Genomic DNA, 18,498 nt, shown 5'->3' with positions numbered 1-18,498 from the left:
GGACAGTGGTGAGATGGCAGTGATCAGCACAAGAAACCGCCTTAGACTACTTTTCCACCCAGAGCCCCTATAGAGGATGCATAAGTCTTTCAAAACAATCGTTTTTTTGTGTGGGTATTTTCCCTCTTGTGAATGTCGTTGCTCAATTTTTCAGCATACATGAAATAAATATACAGATTAGGTACAACAGGTTAAACGTTTTTGTCCCCAACCCCTACCGCACCCAATCGACTGATTGCCTAAATAACTGCATGCAGGTGATGTTATTATTAATATTATTATTATTGATAAATGCATGAAGACGAACTGAATGAGGGAAAATAGTAGGAATAAATAAAATTCTTAGTGGCAAAATAAATTCGTAATAAACACTGTGAGATAATACCCGAGAGTGGGAGAATTAGAAGTGCGAGTATGTCACTCAGGGTATTGGTATTTTTCCCATTAAGTATATTCTAAGCTGTATTTACATGAAAGATGTGACATAATTTCGCAGGATGTTGATAAATGCTGGATGACTGGTGCTACGCATGCGCGCCCTAGTACGAAAATCATTAAATGTAGCAAACCCAAAGATGGACGCGAGCACCAAAATTGATGGTTTGTTTGCTAGTGGCAATGACAGGAGTTCCCCTACATATACAGAAACACACACGCACAAACATAGATACGGAGTCGCCGAGTTGTATTCCGCGGTCATTGTTGCCTGAGTTAATTTCTGTATCGTTCGTCTGTTGTAATACCCACTGTTAATGGTGAAGGATGATTGAGTTATCAGAGTACCAATTTGCACGAAGACCGCAGGCTGATTGTTGCCAAACACAGTCGATACTTTAAACCATCCAGGTTTGGACGAAATCTTCAGGAGCTTTACACTCGTGCCTGAGTCAGTATCTGCAGGGCTGCTAGAATTAGCTCTAAGCTTTAATCAGTTTCAAGTGAGAACGGTTCTTTCTCAGATAAGTTCCCTTTCTGGCTTAAGATAGTGGAACGCGGTTAAAAACAACATCATATGGTTGCCGATGAGCGTTTTTGGAACGGGTGTAATGGGGACAAAGCAAAAAACGAGAATGGATGCAGAACCAGGGCCAGACCTCCCAGCTCTGCACTCTGTTTTATGTTGACAGAAGTGGCTGCTACGGATTTACCAAACCTGGGATAGAGCGCCTCAACGATAACGTCCAAGACTATGTTTGGGCAATCATTGCGCACAAAACATGTCACATGTTACATTCACTGGCACAGGAAAGGTCATTGGTGGTCAATACGAGTTCCTCGCACTACGAGACACTTCAATCACCAGCGAAGACGAAATCCCCACGTCAATAGACAAATACCAGAAATTGATCGCATACAACGGAAGCAATCTAGATCCCATCTGTCACAGATCTTAAAAGTATCTCCTATGTAGACGGGATGTGAAGATGACGTCACTGGATTTCTATGCATTGTACAAAAACCGGTTTGCCCTCGTCATCAACATGAGGTCAATTTAAGACCACGCGCTGCACGGGTCAGGAATACGCATCTAACATGCAGGCGAAATCGTAACGCTCCAAATCATGGACGCGCAGTTTAGTCCACAAAATAGCCTGTTTGTGTCAGCCATCTATTAGCTTGGAAGCAGGCTCTACCTCCCAACAGTGGACCAAACTGAGTAAACCACACCTCCAAGAACTAAGCCTATATTGACCCCCTTAATATAAGCACATGAAAATTAATGTCTTACTCAATTCGAGGATATGAGGATATATATATATATATATATATATATATATATATATATATATATATATATATATATATATATATATATATATGCTCAGTATTGTTTAATTTATTAAAACTTCCTCCCTTCCCCTTCGCAATTTACAAACTGTGATCTGACGAATAATTTTTTTTCCTACATCGGTCTACACATTTTTCTTCCTGATAAATTTGTACACGATTAACCACTCCCTTGTGTGTCATTTCATTTTCGCTAAAGATAATTGCCAGTTTAATAGAACGTATTAAATCAAAGTTATCTGATAAGGTTTCAGGTCTCCAAGCAAAGATTAATGTTAGAACATGTATGGCATTGATGACTGCCAGCGCTGTAAACAGCTCTCTCCAGTTTTGTGATGCCATGTTTATCATGATACATATAAGGTAGTTCAAATCAAACAGTTACAGGTAAAAAGAGTGTATGATGATAATAATAATAATAATAATAATAATATTATTATTATTATTTTTATTTATCATTATTATTATTATTATTATTATTATTATCATTATTATAGTGAGAACTGTTAATAATGGACCGGAAGTGATAGGCAAGTGATACAGATTTCATAGGAAAAATTAAACACCACATCAGATTAAGGTATATAATGTGGGTATGTGAGAAAGCTTGCCAGAAGCTTCTCGAGGGTCGGTAGTTCTTTCTGGGGTTTGCCCGTGTTCTTCCTCCACCATTAATACTGGCCGCCATGTATAGCCTATCGTGTGCTGAAAAATGGCGTTAAACCCTATAACAACAACAACAAGAACAACATATCCTGTGCAACCCAGTTCGTGTGGATACTGTGAGCTGGGAGTACAATACGATCATCCTCCAAAATGTTGATAGTTCCATGTTAATCTTATCATCAACCACCATGGTTCGAGAAAATTTCGTTTGGTACATCGTGCCTCTGTTTACAGTTATCAACAAAAACCTATAGACTCATTGCGTTAGAAAACTGTATGATGATGCATCATTTGCATACCTGCCATGTTCTAATTACGTGATGCATCATTGCCATACCTGCCATGTTCTAATTACATGATGCATCATTGCCATATCTGCCATGTTCTAATTACATGATGTATCATTGCCATACCTGCCATGTTGGGGCCCCGAGTGGCCGAGTGGCCTAAAGCGCTCTCCGTTACGGATCACTGCCATCTCACCTCTGTCTGCGTCGGTTCGAGTCTCGGATTCGACCAATGTGGTTATGTGAGAAAGCTTGCCAGTAGCTTCTCGAGGGTCGGTGGTTATTTCCGGGGATTTTCCGGGTTCTTCCTCCACCGTTAATACTGGCCGCCATGTATAACATATAGCAGCAGAGAGGGCGAGCCCACCTCATTTTAAGGCCATATTTTGGTAAACTAACCCTTATTACAAAAACAAAAAAAAAAATAATACGCTGATAACGTCAAACCGAGGCTTTTAACTTTCCAAGAGTCTCTCCTAGAGTCTCTACCAGAGTCTCTCTACGGGGTTAGCTTTTCTGTTATGTTCGAAAAAAACATATATGTGAGTTTTACTACAATGATGCCTTATCGAGGTCGTGCCCTCTCTGCTGCTATCAATTAAAATAAAATTTTAACAAATAATAGTTCATCCGGAATCTTACACTGAACGTCTAGCTCGAGAGCGACTGGAAGCAATTAATAAATTTCTCCCCGTGAGAGATTCTTTCAGAAAAAACCTACAAGCGCGACAACAAGCACAAGTTGAATTCGCTGCCGGCACAGAACAATTATTTAAACCTGATACAACAGTTACTGAAAAAGTCGTAGCGGCTACTGAAGGTCTACTTGCGCCTGTACAACAAGCCACTGCGCAGACTGAAAAATAGCGGCGAGAACTAAACAAACAAAAAAGATTTTACGAGCTCTTCCAACTGACATAGCTGCAGCTCAAACTCCACCTGTCGATGAAGAAATACTTGAAGGTATTGGCAAAATTCGTACTGAAGTCGCCGACGTGAAAAAAGAACTTGCACCTAAACCTAAACCAATAAAAGAAAATATTGAATTGATTAAAAAACAATTCAACGAAGAGGCTATTGAGGATTTTAAAAATACTACAGAACATCATTTGCCTGCAAAAATACTACTTGGTGTGTCTGATAAATCTAAAATGTTAAAACCTGGTTATGAAACCGTAAATGATGACAATTTTATTAAATGGGTATATCGTGTATATTACAACAACAAACAAAAAAAAAAAAACCCAAGTTAGACGCGATGATTTTAAATATGATGCACTTGTTAAAGAAATAGGAAGACTTGATAGAGAGCTTAATAAACAACCACAACTTTCTTGACCTTCTTCTCCACCACCATCGCAGCAACAAATAGAAGAACAACAATCTTCTTCATCGCAGCAAAAGTTGATGTCGGAACTTGAAAGGTCTAAAGAGCTATTTAAAAAAGCAAAAGTAGAAAGATCACCCTTAAGACTAAAGAAAAGCGGGGAAGAAGGAACAACCGGAAGTGGTTTTACTGGAAGTGGTCTTGTTGCTTGTCCTAACAATATTATCAATGACGTGCAACGGTTAGAAGTTCTCATAGGAGTAAAACGTGCTGGTAATAATTCTCCGGAAATAATTAATGAAGCAGCTGATATTTGGCAGCGATTATTTACAGGTGGTATCATGGATATTAGCGTTCACTGAGAACTTATTGATGAACTCGTTGACGACCTTGATTAAGTGACTAGTTGTCACAATGATTAGATAAATGACAAGTAAAATATGATGATCTTACACAATAGTCAGGGTGGACCTGCAATGGTCAGAGTAATGAACTCACGATTACCAACCTACAGAACGATTTACGGAGATGGACTTTGTGATGTTGTTCAGGGATTATTCAGAAGGTTAGCGCCAAAAGTAGCACCTGTTGCAAAACAATTATCAATGGTAGAAGGTGAAATTATAAAAACAGATAATACTGAGTACGCAAATGAAGACGTTATTGGTTTTGTCAACAACGGCATTATGACATTGTTTGATAGCGCCACCTATATGATCGATGGAAAATCATCGAGACAGTTCAGAAATAAGTTGACGTTGCTACAACAATAATAGGACTGGCAAGACACTCTGATGATTATACAAAATCAGCAGGTCTTACAATGATGTTTGCGAAGGACATTAATGATACCTGCGATATCAATCAGTATGATATAAGACTGCCAAGAAATTTTGCCGGAAACGCTGACGCTGATGTGGCGCGGTTAGTTCATGGTGCTAATGAAAATTTCAACTTAGGATTTGCAACACGCCGAATAATGTTGAAAGGGCGTCGTAGAAATTTCTCATGCGCAATTCCACTATCACATATCTTTGGATTTTGCAGAAATGTTAGAAAAGTTATCTTTGGAGCTAAACACACAGTTGCTCTTGTGAGAAGGGTTGCCGCCGACGACGCAATCTGGAGATCTGCTGGTGATGCTGGTATAGTAATACTAACAAAACTTACGTTGTGGATGCCGGTAACGACTCCAACAATTGCAGAAGAACAGCGATTATTATCTTTTATGGATACAGGTGGTAAGTCTCTGTTGTCATTTTTGACAACAACCACCAACAGTATAGAAACTAACATTAACGGGCAATTTATATGGCACATAGCATCACAGCAATGTGTTTCTGCACCACGACATATATTTGTTGCTTTTCAGAGGGCTAATCGATTAAACTCACAAGAACGTAGTCATATGATATTTGACCAACTAAATGTTACTGAGGTTTCTTTACGGATAAACGGACAACAATAACCAACAGAAAACATACTACTAAATTACGAACAAAATCATATAGCACGTGTGTATCATCGATTGATGACGTTAATAGGGACGCGATCAAAACGTAGATACTGGTTTACAAATCTCACGACATGACTTTACAACTCGATATCCGATCTATTACTTTTCGCTGAAGCATCTTGATTTATCCAAACAATCTGTCGTTGATATACACTTCAGAGCCAGTATGAATACAGGTGGTGGTGTTAATTACAGAGCAATCGTGGTCATAGTCAGTGACAAAGCAATGTTACTTGAAGGTGGTAGTGGTCGAATGAGAGTCGTTGATGCCCCAGTAGAAAATCTTAGTGTGTTACCTTAATCCACTTTATTTAGAAACACGAGTATTTTAGAAAATGTCTTACCATCATGTTAGTGTTAGTCTGACTCCTGGTCAGATCAAGAAGCTGAAATCCGCATCTGCAAAAAAATGTGGGACTACAATAACGCTAAAGCACAATCAAATCACAGGCCGTGAAAATAAACTGTCGTTGACAGAACGTCAGCACAAATATTTTTATAAAGCCAAACAATCCAAGACTGGAATACGACTTGAACTTTCCGCTGGCGCCATCAAAGATACTGCTAAGACAGGCGGTATATTTCCACTTCTCGCAGCAATACCAGCGCTGATATCTGCTGCTGCCCCAGCTGTTGCAAAAGCGGCCGCGTTAGGTGCTGTTGGAGCCGCAGATGGAATGGCATTGAAAAGCAGGACAGGGATTAAGACTTCCAGGAACTTATCGAGGAAAAGGTCTGAGACTTCCAGGAGCACTGCGTTAAAAGCCAGCGGTTTTACGCCTACTTCAAATTTTGATTTACTTGATGCAGCTAAACAACTAAAAATAAAAATATTTAGAGGTGTTTTTATGCGAGATCAATTACCAGAACGACCAAACAGCGCTGAAACCGGTATTATTAATCTCGATAACAGCACTGGATCTGGAACTCGTTGGGTATCATACGCGATTGACCCTCCTGGAATTGTTTATTTCGATTCCTATGGGATAGCTTCACCGAAGGAATTTATCAAGTATGTTACGCCATTACAAGTAGCGGCTTGGTACTCAACACTACCAACATAAAAATTAACCTATTCGCCAATATGCGGCCGTGAAGCAATTGCTGTACTCAAGTTTGTATCAAAGACACAATCATTACCACCTCAAAAAGTCGTGCACAATTATACAATTCAACAGTTTGAGAAATCATTGGTTTAGATCCCCCATTTGAAAAAACGGAGAAAGGAATAATGGTAGATACTTACGGAAGATCCCGCGGTGGTATTACTGCGAGAAAAAACAAATCTGACATAGATTTGTCAAAATACGCGACTAAAGACAATCTTAATGATCTCATGAACCTCTCGGGCTGACCGAGATGAAGTTGTTGTTCTTCAGGATAAATACGGCGTTTAAAAAACGAACAACGTCAAATGGAATTATATATGTTACCGCACTTGCCTTCTACTCATTGGTGAGACGATACAAGTCCAGTATTTTGTTCAGTATTGGATTTTTTGTGCATTATTGGGTTGATAGGTGGAGATTGAGACATTTCTCCTTGCTTTGTTACATACACCCTACAAATACAATAAAAATACATTTACTACAATAATAAAATAATATCGTCATCAGCGCATTATTGTTCTGCATGCTTACATTAATTCTCTTACAGTACATTCAATACGAATAACTTACAATTCCATATATTTATAATTATCCATCTAAATAGAGATAGTGGATCAACTAAACCTAAACAACAGTCAGTGTTTAGAGCAAAAGTAGGGAACAGAGAGACAGACAGACAAAGGTATGGACAGAACGGTATGCTAATAATAAAATGCAGGTTGATAACCTATTAAAATGTACTAAAATAAATCAACAAGCATTCCACAGAAATATGCAGAGTACATATGAAATAAACTATTACATTAACCATATTATAAATCTATTTACCTTATCATATGGGACAAAGGCCAATTTACATCTTTTTGCAAGTACAAGAATCATCAGGCACTTTAATGCAATGCCATGACCAGCACCCTTCAGAAACTCTAATGGACTGACCACTAATATGCTGTTCATACTATGTTGTTTATACAGACAAGTAGCAAACTAACCAATCAGAAAGTTGTTTACCACTTTTCATACAATAGGACAACCCAGCATGACCAGCAATCAGGGTAGTTGCATTGCTCAGTGAACAAAACTCTAACAGGTAATCCTGGTTCAAGGTTACCTAAATGGCTAAATATGTGTAAAATGAGAATAACACAATAATTGCAACTGATGACTGTATTTCACTCAATAAAAAAAATTAACTACATAAAATAATAAAATACCTCCTTCTGCCTAATTAAAACATGAATATAAAATTATAAAACATATGCTCCTGCTACGTATAGTTCGTAGAGTTCTCGGTGCTACCGCGGATAACATCCCTGTGTTTACTAACGACGGTAGAATCAGAGACTCAAATATGTCGTTTATAACCATCAGAGATGAAATTGCAAGAAGCGTTGCTAAACGTTTGAAGAATACCGGCGACACAATGACAGGTGAACTCAGCATGAACGGAAATAAAATAGTAGTGCTTGGAGATCCAACATCCGACGAAGATGCCGCGACGAAAAAATATGTAGATGTTAACTACAGCACCGTTGATAGTAAATTATCTGCGCTGCGGGCCGAGTATGATGTTCATGTAAATATGTTCACGAATCTTTGTAGAAATTTTAGAAACATTAATGAAACCTCAGAGGAATTCTTTGGTACGCCGTTGACCGCTCACGTGAAACTCTCAGATATCAAGACAAGCATTGAAACGATAAAAAAAAAAAAAAAAAACACTAGAAGATGTCGAAAGTGGAATTCCTGATATCGTTAAGAAAATTAATTTGATTTAAATGCCTCACAAACAGATCATCAATAACGTATACACAGTGACATCCGGGTTCACAACATGGTCACAGCAAAATAATACTATCAAACATAGCGCCGAAGTCACTGGTGTGTACAGGCTGTCTGTGTTCAGCGCTGCAAAATTTAGTATATACACTACCTATTCCTGGCGGCATTCAACCGATAAGTTTTCCTGGGTTGTGTCTTGTTGTGTTAAATAGCAGAACCGAAGAAACATTTATACTGGAAGCAGCTGATAAGAAATTAACCGCAATATCTTACTGGTGGTGTCTCGAATTTGCTGCTGAAACGCCTCAGTTGGTTACTGTGTAAAATAAAAATGGCGCTGACAGAGTCAAGGGTCCAGAAATTTAGATATGATCAAGTACGTGAATGGCAAACAGCACTAAAAACCATCGCTGACAATTATACAGTGAAAATAAAAAAAATACCGAAGACGTGTAGTTGCCATCAATGCCATTGTATATTCGGTATCTACACTCGTTGCGTCCACCGGCGTAGTGTTATCAACGCTGACCCCGCTAACGCTAGCAATAGCAACGATATGTGTTTCATCATCGACGGCCACCTCTGTCTTTTGAATATTATCGCGAAAAAGATATCCACGTGCACGAGTACAAAATTAAAAGATTATGCTGTACGATTAAGTACAGCCACGGCAGCGTACTCGTAATTATCGTAGCTGATATCATCCAGACTTGACGATACGACAATATCAGATTCTGAATTTGCCGTAATGGTTAAGATATACAATGAAGTAATTGATTTAGAAAACCACCCTTTGAAAAATGACAGTTTAAATAATGACAGAACTACTTCAGCAGATATCCGCAAAAATACAAGTCCGTTGAGAACCACAATGATATCAGTAAACTCAACAAACCCTGAATTCAGTATTAATTTTCCAACCGCGATGGTTTACAATCGAATAATTCGTTGGTGTTTGCAAATAAAAAAAACCCAGATGGAACACCTGGCTGGGTAGTTGTTGGAATATCCACGGGGAGTTATCAAATCGAACAGATCAATGATGAAGTTCAACGTAGAATAAAAAATATCACCGGAAAGGAATCCAAGATAGCCATAACAGTTCATGAACCAACATTGTCTGTCGTGATAGAGATAAATTTCCCCGATTACACCGTTGATATCTATCAGTCATCGATCAGATCAGTGTTACGATGGCCTGATGTTGCTCCGCCAATACCTCCACCGACACCTGAACCAACCCGGGTTGATTGTACTTCAGACAATCGTTCGAATCATGGAATTGATCCGGAATATATACATTCATATGAGACGCGAAGTTGGGATAAACGCGATGCCTTAACGGTTAAACCTGATGGTAGACATGTTTGTGATTTGGACGAAAAAGAAAAAAAAGGATTAATTATCACCAAGACCTAGTTAAGTTAGTTTTTGTCATTATAAACGAGTTCCATAAAAAAAAGAAAAATTACGCAAGCGTTTTACAGAGTATTTTTTGATTTGACATCTACGCGGGAAGAAATTATCAAACAAATAGAAATTTTGAATCAGATCATTGATTATGCAGAATATTTTCACAACAAAATTATGAATTCTGTTATTGAAGCGCCAAGTGAACCTCAATGATCCTTTCTCGCTATACATAAAATAACAAAAGCTGATCTTCCTGCATTTAAATACCCCGGATATAGCCCAGACGAGTTAAAAATATCCGACAATGATATCATTGATGAGTTTTTCCCTAAAATACTCGCCGAGTGCAGAAAGATAACACCACCCCAGGATAACATTCTCCGGTACAATAATGGACAACGCGGACAGGGCCGTCATATTTCTCCCGGAATTGTAAATATAACCTCAACGATCGCGGTGAATCTTGTATGTGATGTAATTGATGGAAGCTATCAGATAAACACAGAAATATCAGCGCAAGGATATAGTCTTTATACTTTGACCCCTCAAGTCCCACCCGGATATCTGTGAAAAAACCAATTAACCCGGTTTTTCTAAGATGTCATAATCCGCTGGTATCAAGAATAAATTTCAGACTAACTGACCAGTCCGGCAACTTGCTTGACCTACGAAACGAAACGCTGAGTCTGAACTTATATGAGAAATCTTAATGATTTTTAATCCTAAAAACCTACGATTTTCGAGGACTTTTAATGGTAGAGTGTTGTCTAGCTTGATTTTAGCAAGGAAAAAGTATATACTTTAAAAATGTCACTGACATGTGATACACATTAAAACAGTAAAAAAAAATAATCTCCGTCCTTCATAAAATCAAGGGTGGATATTTTTTAAACTGAAAAATGGACTAAAATCTGACACACTTTCACTTTTCCTTTCCATGAATGAGTCTCACTTTCATTTATATTACCACTAACAGTTTTTTTTACACAATTTTTCTTAATTGTCTTATGCGAGTATTAATTGTCTTTATTGCTTCGTATTCACGAGATAGTTCTGATCTAATTTTTCGATTGCACGAGAGAGAGAGAGAGAGAGAGAGAGAGAGAAGAATTCCCTCACATCATTTTCCTTTACTGTAGCTAACGATTGAAACATTCCCGTTTTTGAATTTTTTTGTACGAAACGGTATTCTGATGGTAACATACATCCCCCTACTCCTTACGTTCTTGTAATTTTTCAAAATCAGAAATATTTTTTTCAGGATTTAGTTCATCAGATATATTTATGCCGTCTTTTTCTTATGTTTTAATAGCAGAAATAATATAATTGATATTTTCTTAATTCATTATATACTAAATATACGGTGAAAAGAAAAATATTTTACACTCTTATGTGAACTTCTAGGTTGCCATATGACATCCTAGCAAGTCCAGAAGGATGTTTTTTTTTTTTTTTAAACCGAGGACGACACAATCCCATGTGAACTCCTATGTGTCATATGACATCCTAGCAAACTCAGGGGCACACACGAAACACAACCCTCATGTGAACCCTTGGCCTGTCAAGTCTAGCAGGCTTAAGAGGGCGTATTTAAAGTAAGGACGGCACAGTACATGTAGTATATACAAGGACGGCACAATCTCCCATGAAACTCCTATATTGTCAAATAACATTCTGCAGGCTCAAGAAGATATATCTACAGTAACCCTTAATTCTTAGGACGGCACAGTACATAAATCTTAATTCTAAGGACGGCACAATCTCCCATGAAACCCCTAGACTGTCAAATAACATTCTAGCAGGCTCAAGAAGATATATTTACAGTAAACCTTAATTCCAGGTACGGTACAGTAGATGTAGTATATACAAGGACGGCACAATACATGTAGTATATACAATTTTAATTAAGGACAGCACAACATACACGGGAGCCATTCTCTACATTCAACAGATTTTTGCACACCCTCCCCCGAAATCAACCCCGAGAGAGTGCAAAGAGCATCCACCACGTGGTGACATGGTGGGATGATGTGTGTTTATCTGTTGAAGATCGAGCAATATGGAGAAAACTCCCAATAATAAAACGGGTCCTATAATATATAAGCTAACTAATACTTGGAATTTCGAAAATAGCTTACGCGATGGGCGTGGCTTTTGCTGTTTGAACTTTTGTGTTTTCTTAAATATAATCACAGAAAAAATACAGATGAACCAGGAAACCGGACGGATTCAGTAAAACAACAATATTGTTTCTTAAAAAATATATTATTTATCCTTGATAAACGATTACACCTACATTTACTGGTAGTCCTTGATAGAAATCAAAGGGAAGTAATGTTACAACGGACATAACACTCAGCACTTCAAGCAGATACTATGATTTGTACTTCCTGGTAACACAGGATTGACAGACCGTAGTTATTTACTTCCGCGTTTGTCAAATTAACATTACAGTATTACAGATTGGTTTTTTAAATTGTTAGATTTTGTGACTTTATGAATACATGACCAGGAGAGAGGGACTCGGAGAGGGGACTCTTGGGAGAGAATTAACCACAAAAAATATTTATTTACAAATATTCTGAAATTTATTTCCGTTGACAAAGTCAATGATAAAATCAGTGACAGTGTCAAGGGGAATAACTCTATCAACCATATTTCATATCCGCGGCAGAGTTGTCTCCGTTCTTTTTATCTAACACAATTGGAACATAAGAAAATGAAATCCATGTTTCATTCTTCTGAGAAAACGTTGATTTTTGTATTTTATCTGCAACATGTTGTACCCCGCGTGGGTCAATACCGAAATACTTGCCAGCCGCGGTCGCTGAATGAAATATTATTTCTTCATCCGTCTCAGTATTGACAGATTTGACTGCTGTCTTTGCAAATGTTTTGTATGTTACTGTTTTACCACGTACAGAATTCTCGCTCTGTGTAATAGCTTGCGGGTTATCCAAAGAATTTTTTTATCCGAGTCAATATGATCGATCACAAGACCGTCTTTGATCACCCCAAAGAAATATTCGAATATAAATTTATGACATAAGTTTTCTTCCCTTCGGCGGTGAACATTAGATAACCAGTATTATTGACAAAACCAACTGGTTTCTTCCGCTGACAGTGTCTGATTACACTATTACGAGATACTTTATAATTTATTATGATAGGATGTCTGACAAATTCTTTTTGCTTCATTTATATATAATGTTATTTGCCTAAATTATAATTTGTCTTCAAATCTAGCTATATAATCTTCAGGGTTTCTTATAACCTTACCAAGAGCAGAGTCCTTGACGTTGTCCTTGACAGAATCAAAGTTGTTATTTTTTATCATAATGCCGCTTTAGTTCTCTATATCTTTTACCACAACATTGCACACACACCTGCGGTTTCCCTCTAACTCCAACACCACACCGTATACAGGGTTTTGGACCAAGACTCACTCTTCGCACGCTTTGCAAATGCTATCCGCAGAGTTCATTTACGCAGGATTTGTTATAAGTAGTTGAAGACCCTACCATCAACCACTTGCACTGATTTCTTTTTTGAGTCATCATATGTATAATATTTTTTATTTAAATACTTGTCTGAAATATAATATGGAAGAGTTTGAGAGATTATCTAAAATCAAGACTTGGAAAACTTCGTTTCCTGATTCCAGATTCGATCATGACAGAATAACTCCTGACTTGCGGAGGCGAACTCTGGCTGATCCGACGAATAATCTGATTAATAATATTCGGAATGCTAAAAATGGATTTCGTGATGATGGGGCATCTCACACGTGGTCGACATTTAAGGTCATAAGCAATGACAAAGTCATCGATGAAGTCAATGATGCTACAATGAACAATGAGCCCTCGAAAACGAATATCGATTATCTCAACGATCAGAAATATTTTTTTTCAGAATAAAATTTGTTGTATTATCAGAAACAGATTCCGCTGAGTGGATGATCCGTGACTAACGTGATCCTGTCCTTGCTAATGTAAAAACCGCTGTGCTAAGTAAAAATTCAAAGCCAGGAATGCTGACTGAATTTGACAGACCATATTACGCTCGAGCGTATCCTATAACCGCGATTATTTCTGGAATTTATCAGCTAAATGATAACCCCAACATTAATGATCTTGCACCAGTGAGAATGTCATCCTTGCCAGAGTCAATGCTGAATTGTGTAGCCGAACTAGTAATCGAACATTTTACAAACGTGATGCGTGGAAATGGGTTAACGGATCTACGACTTGAAAAAATAAACAAATGTCCCGAATCGGTCAAGGATACCAGAGCTACAATAAATGATGTCGCCGAGTTAGGAAATAAATTAAAATTTCCAATAATCGTAGCAACGATTACTAAAAAGATTTTATACTAATCAAAGAATAAATCGAGTGGAGCCCCCATTGACATTATTGATCGTAATGCGCAAGCCTGGACCAACGCAGTCACAATATTTCCACGAGATCAGACAGTAAGATTTTATCCAGAGAAAGACTCTGGGAGAAACATGTTTGATTTTATTCACGAAATAAGTAAAAACGATCCTGTATCAATATGGCTATTTAAAAGTTCCGATGATGAAAAATATGATCAATTTGTACGACCTAACGGAGAAATATATCGTAAAGAATCTCTTCATGAAGAAATAAAAAATCTTGCGCAGAAATTTTCAACAGAGAATACTGAGCAATTATTAAATAATTGTTTCACCGTTCCATCTGTTGCAGCTCACTTTGCAATAGAGGAAAATTCGTGGAAGTCAACACGATTTGAATTTCTTGAAGACGTACAACTAAGCTGCTGTGAATACGGACACGGTGGATTGTGGAATACCAAGTATAATTACAGTGACGTTATCTCGGTTGATATGGTCGCGTGTTATCCGGGAAGTTTTCTTGGTTATGGAGCATGCTTTGGATATTTTAAAAGATTTGGACACTCCACAAACGAGGTGACAAGAGTATCGATAAATGGACCACTACCTGATTTTGATCTAAGTGGATTCGCTCGTATTGTATCATTTGAGTATGATAAAGGTCTTCATCCGATCTGTTACGTTTGGTTTGATAGGCACTTTTCAGAAAAACGCTGGGCACCAGTAGTTTTATTACGATATATGCTTGATTGTAAAATACTAATATCGTTGATTGTAAGTGAGGCAATTATATCATATCGGAAGCAGACCGAAGTTTGGTTACCACCACCTGATGATGATAAAAAGGTGTTGCATATGATCATAAACGACACTATGCACGATTAATGATAGACTATGCTGAATATGATTTTATTATCGCCGATGCATCGAAGAGAAATATATTTATAAGTCGAGAAAATGTCTTCTTGCCTAACAGAACACGATTAGGTACAATTGTTGGTTATATTGATGGTGATTCACCTCAGTTTACTCATTTAAGATCCTCAATGCTCTCTTATGTTTCTATAAATGTATTATCGATGATAAATAGATTCCCTGACACTGCAGTCAGAGTTGCTACGGATTCATTTTCTATCGAAAAAAGATTCAGAATTACTGACACAATTTACAAGTACTGATGCATCATGGGGCGAATGGAGAATAAAAGAGGAAATGTCATATAATTATTCTGAATCCGCATATGTTACGAGTAAAGATATTTATTACAAAAATAATCAGATATCAGAATTATCGTCTGCGGCATCTGTGTATGATTCAGTATCCAGATACAAGACGGTCTATCTAAACGGACCGGGAGGTTCTGGTAAGACGACTCAGGTGATCGAATTATTTCGACAGATTTCAGATGGCATGGTTGTTTTAACACCTACACACAGACTCGTAAGAGAAACGAAACAACGATGAGTGCAATCATGTACTTATCATAGCTTTTTTCGATAAAAGGGTGAAACATGGACTCCTGATCGAATGGGAGAGAAATATATTCCAAAAAGTATTATTTGGGATGAAGTATGCACAGTATCTAAAGATACATTAAAAATGTTCCTCTATTGGTTGTTATTGAAAAATATATCTGTGGTCACGTGCGGCGATCATGGTCAACTACCAACGTTTGTTGGGCCATCTCCTCACGGGTGGCTAAAGAATTTTGAAGATTATTGCGAGGAGATAACTGATAATCATAGATCTCTTGATGTAAAATTAAGGGAGATTAAAAAATTAATCAGACTAAAACCGAATAAAATTAAATGTGAAATAATGTGTAAAATAATTTCAGAAACTTCTATGAACGACTTTCTGCAAGTGTGGAGACCAAATGATTTAATAGTGGCAAGTAGAAAGATAGTTCATAATACACTTCAACAGCGGTTATTTCAGTTGCATAAAGAAAAGTTTTCAGATCTATGTGTACCATTGTGTTATAGACCAGTTGATACACGACGACAGAATATCGACGTTGATATACCAGGACAGACTGAGAAACAGAATCTCGTATTAAATGATGTCGCAGGTTAACCATCTATGATACGCGAGTTTGGATTGTTGTTGATCGTGTCGGATGGTCAAACTTAGTTTATCTCGCAGTGTCTCAAGTCAGAAGAATATCTCAACTGCGGAGAATTATCATAGACGCTAAAGAAGCTATTGATGATGTCCTCGATAGTGATATAGTAAGAAAAACATTAGCTGGTTATACACAAAATGACAAAAAACAAACAAACGCGATTTTGATCTCGATGTTGAATTTGTCATAGCGCTGCAGCAGCAACAAAAAAATCATTGTGCAAGTTGTTATTGTATAAGGTTGTGGCGATATTCAAATAATGATCCAAGACAATTTACCGTGGATAGAAAAGATAATAGTCTTGGTCATACGCGTCAAAATGTGATGCTGACCTGTCTTGAGTGTAATCGGCGTAGGGGTGCTAGATAAGTGATCGCGGTGGTAATTGCGTGTCTTCAGGAATTACTTGTAATTGTTCACGTGTAAATCCACGTTGAGGAGCAGTTGAATCTAATCTGTAGATTGCGGGTCTACCTGTGGATGTAACCACACTGAAAGTTTTGTGTGTGGTAATACTCCATATAGGATCAGTCGCTCTTTTCTACCACCTTCAAGTTCACCGGGTGCATATAATTATCTTACAGTAACATTACCCAGCTCAGGCTGCGCTGAAAATCACGTCGTTGTACTGGTATATGTTAGTTTTTTTTTTTTTTTTTTTTTTTTTTTTTTTTTTTTGTAATCGCGCTAATAGGCTTTATAGCAGTTGTTCGAGTAATTTTATTATTTAACACAGCTATCACACTTGGTAATATTGCAACCCATTCGCGAGATCTTTTGTCTTGAATTATTTCCTTCGCGTATTGATATCCAAATAACCGCTCAGCAAGCGTTCGATTAAATAGTTCAACAATTGCCTGATCAGGATGAATTGCAGTATCTCCTCGTCTGATTTTGACATTATGTTTTTTCATCAGCGATGGTACTACACCTTGAAATTCTCTGCAGGATCAACTTGTAGCAGCTGTGGCCATTGCAAGGGTCCACGTCTTTGTTATAGCGGCTCTGCTTCCTTGTATCTACTTGCAACATTAACGACAGTTAAGGCGTATTTGTTTTGATAGTATCATCTGATAAAAACAAAATATCAGCCTGATGAACTTCATTTAGCACACTAACATCAAAATGTGCATGCTCAATTCGTTTAGGCGGTGGTAGGTAAATTTGCCATATTGCCCGTCGTGCTAACCATTTTTCAGCAGCAACACGTGTAACATTTGTTGCTTCGGCGAGCGTACTAATCGCTGCTCTACCCCTCCAATATCCCCTTGGACTATAATAAATCGACTCCATTATAATAATAATCGGTTGAATTATTACCAGCTCCTAATACAAGCTTACCCTTCATCGCAGATCTCACCAACCAATTAGCTAATGATTCTTTGAAATATTTATTTTTTATGGAATTTAGCCCATGAATTAATTTTACATCTACGATATGTCTGTCCTGCAGGTTTTTACTTTTATAAGCTACATCGTGAGCGTGACACGCTTTATCAATAGGATTTACTGGATATTCACCTGGTTTTGGTTGATCTTGGTTATCAAGCCTGATATCAAGTCGAGTACCAGGACCAAAGTAATTATATCCTGGAAGATGATTTTCTCCTGGTTACTTAGCCAATGGAGTTCCTGGTGACTTCTTTAACTGGGCTGCAATATCATCTCCTTTCTTAAAAAATACTGTTTGGATCAGGAATAAATTTAAATTTCTTTGTACCACATTGTTCACACTTACCTGTAACTGCTGATCTGTTACTTTTTGTTGCAGTATTTGTTAGTCCACTTGTGGTAGTACGCGCCCTGCATTTCAAACAATATAAATCCATATTATTTATTATATTTCTATAACATGAATGTAATTGATTTCTCAGCGACAAGGAAACCAACAACCAGTCAGGCATCATGCTGCCTTACCAAATTATATCCGATTGATTATCATTGGTAAATCTGGAAGTCGTAAAACACATCTAATGCTTAATTTGATAATGAGGTGGTTGAAATGGGATAAGTTATATTTAGTTGCTCCCTCTGTAGATGACCAGCGATGGCATGAAGTGTTGAAAGACTTTAATGAGCGCGCAAAGTTATTAAATGAAAATGGTGA

General features: G+C 37.6%; 2 protein-coding genes across 2 annotated transcripts in view; both read right to left on the bottom strand.

The window, feature by feature from the left end:
* The window catches only part of LOC149783187 (uncharacterized), a 79,933-nt gene extending 72,319 nt beyond the window's left edge, over positions 1 to 7,614 (bottom strand). Inside the window, exon 1 of the mRNA XM_089931414.1 lies at positions 7,522 to 7,614. The gene's annotated coding sequence lies outside the window, so the exon portion shown is untranslated. The remainder of the gene's footprint in view (positions 1 to 7,521) is intronic.
* LOC149783186 (uncharacterized) overlaps positions 1 to 7,626 on the bottom strand; it is a 30,290-nt gene extending 22,664 nt beyond the window's left edge. The window contains exon 1 of the mRNA XM_089931410.1: positions 7,522 to 7,626. Within this exon, the coding sequence (XP_089787536.1) occupies positions 7,522 to 7,529 (8 nt within the window). The 5' untranslated portion in view covers positions 7,530 to 7,626. The remainder of the gene's footprint in view (positions 1 to 7,521) is intronic.
* Between the last annotated feature and the right edge of the window lie 10,872 nt (positions 7,627 to 18,498).

The sequence above is a fragment of the Sinohyriopsis cumingii genome, chromosome 14 (assembly GCF_028554795.1).
Source record: "Sinohyriopsis cumingii isolate HCF-2022 chromosome 14, ASM2855479v2, whole genome shotgun sequence".
Classification (NCBI taxonomy): domain Eukaryota; kingdom Metazoa; phylum Mollusca; class Bivalvia; order Unionida; family Unionidae; genus Sinohyriopsis; species Sinohyriopsis cumingii.
The sequence above is the reverse complement of the archived record's forward strand: the minus strand, read 5'-3'. Positions and strand labels throughout refer to the sequence as shown.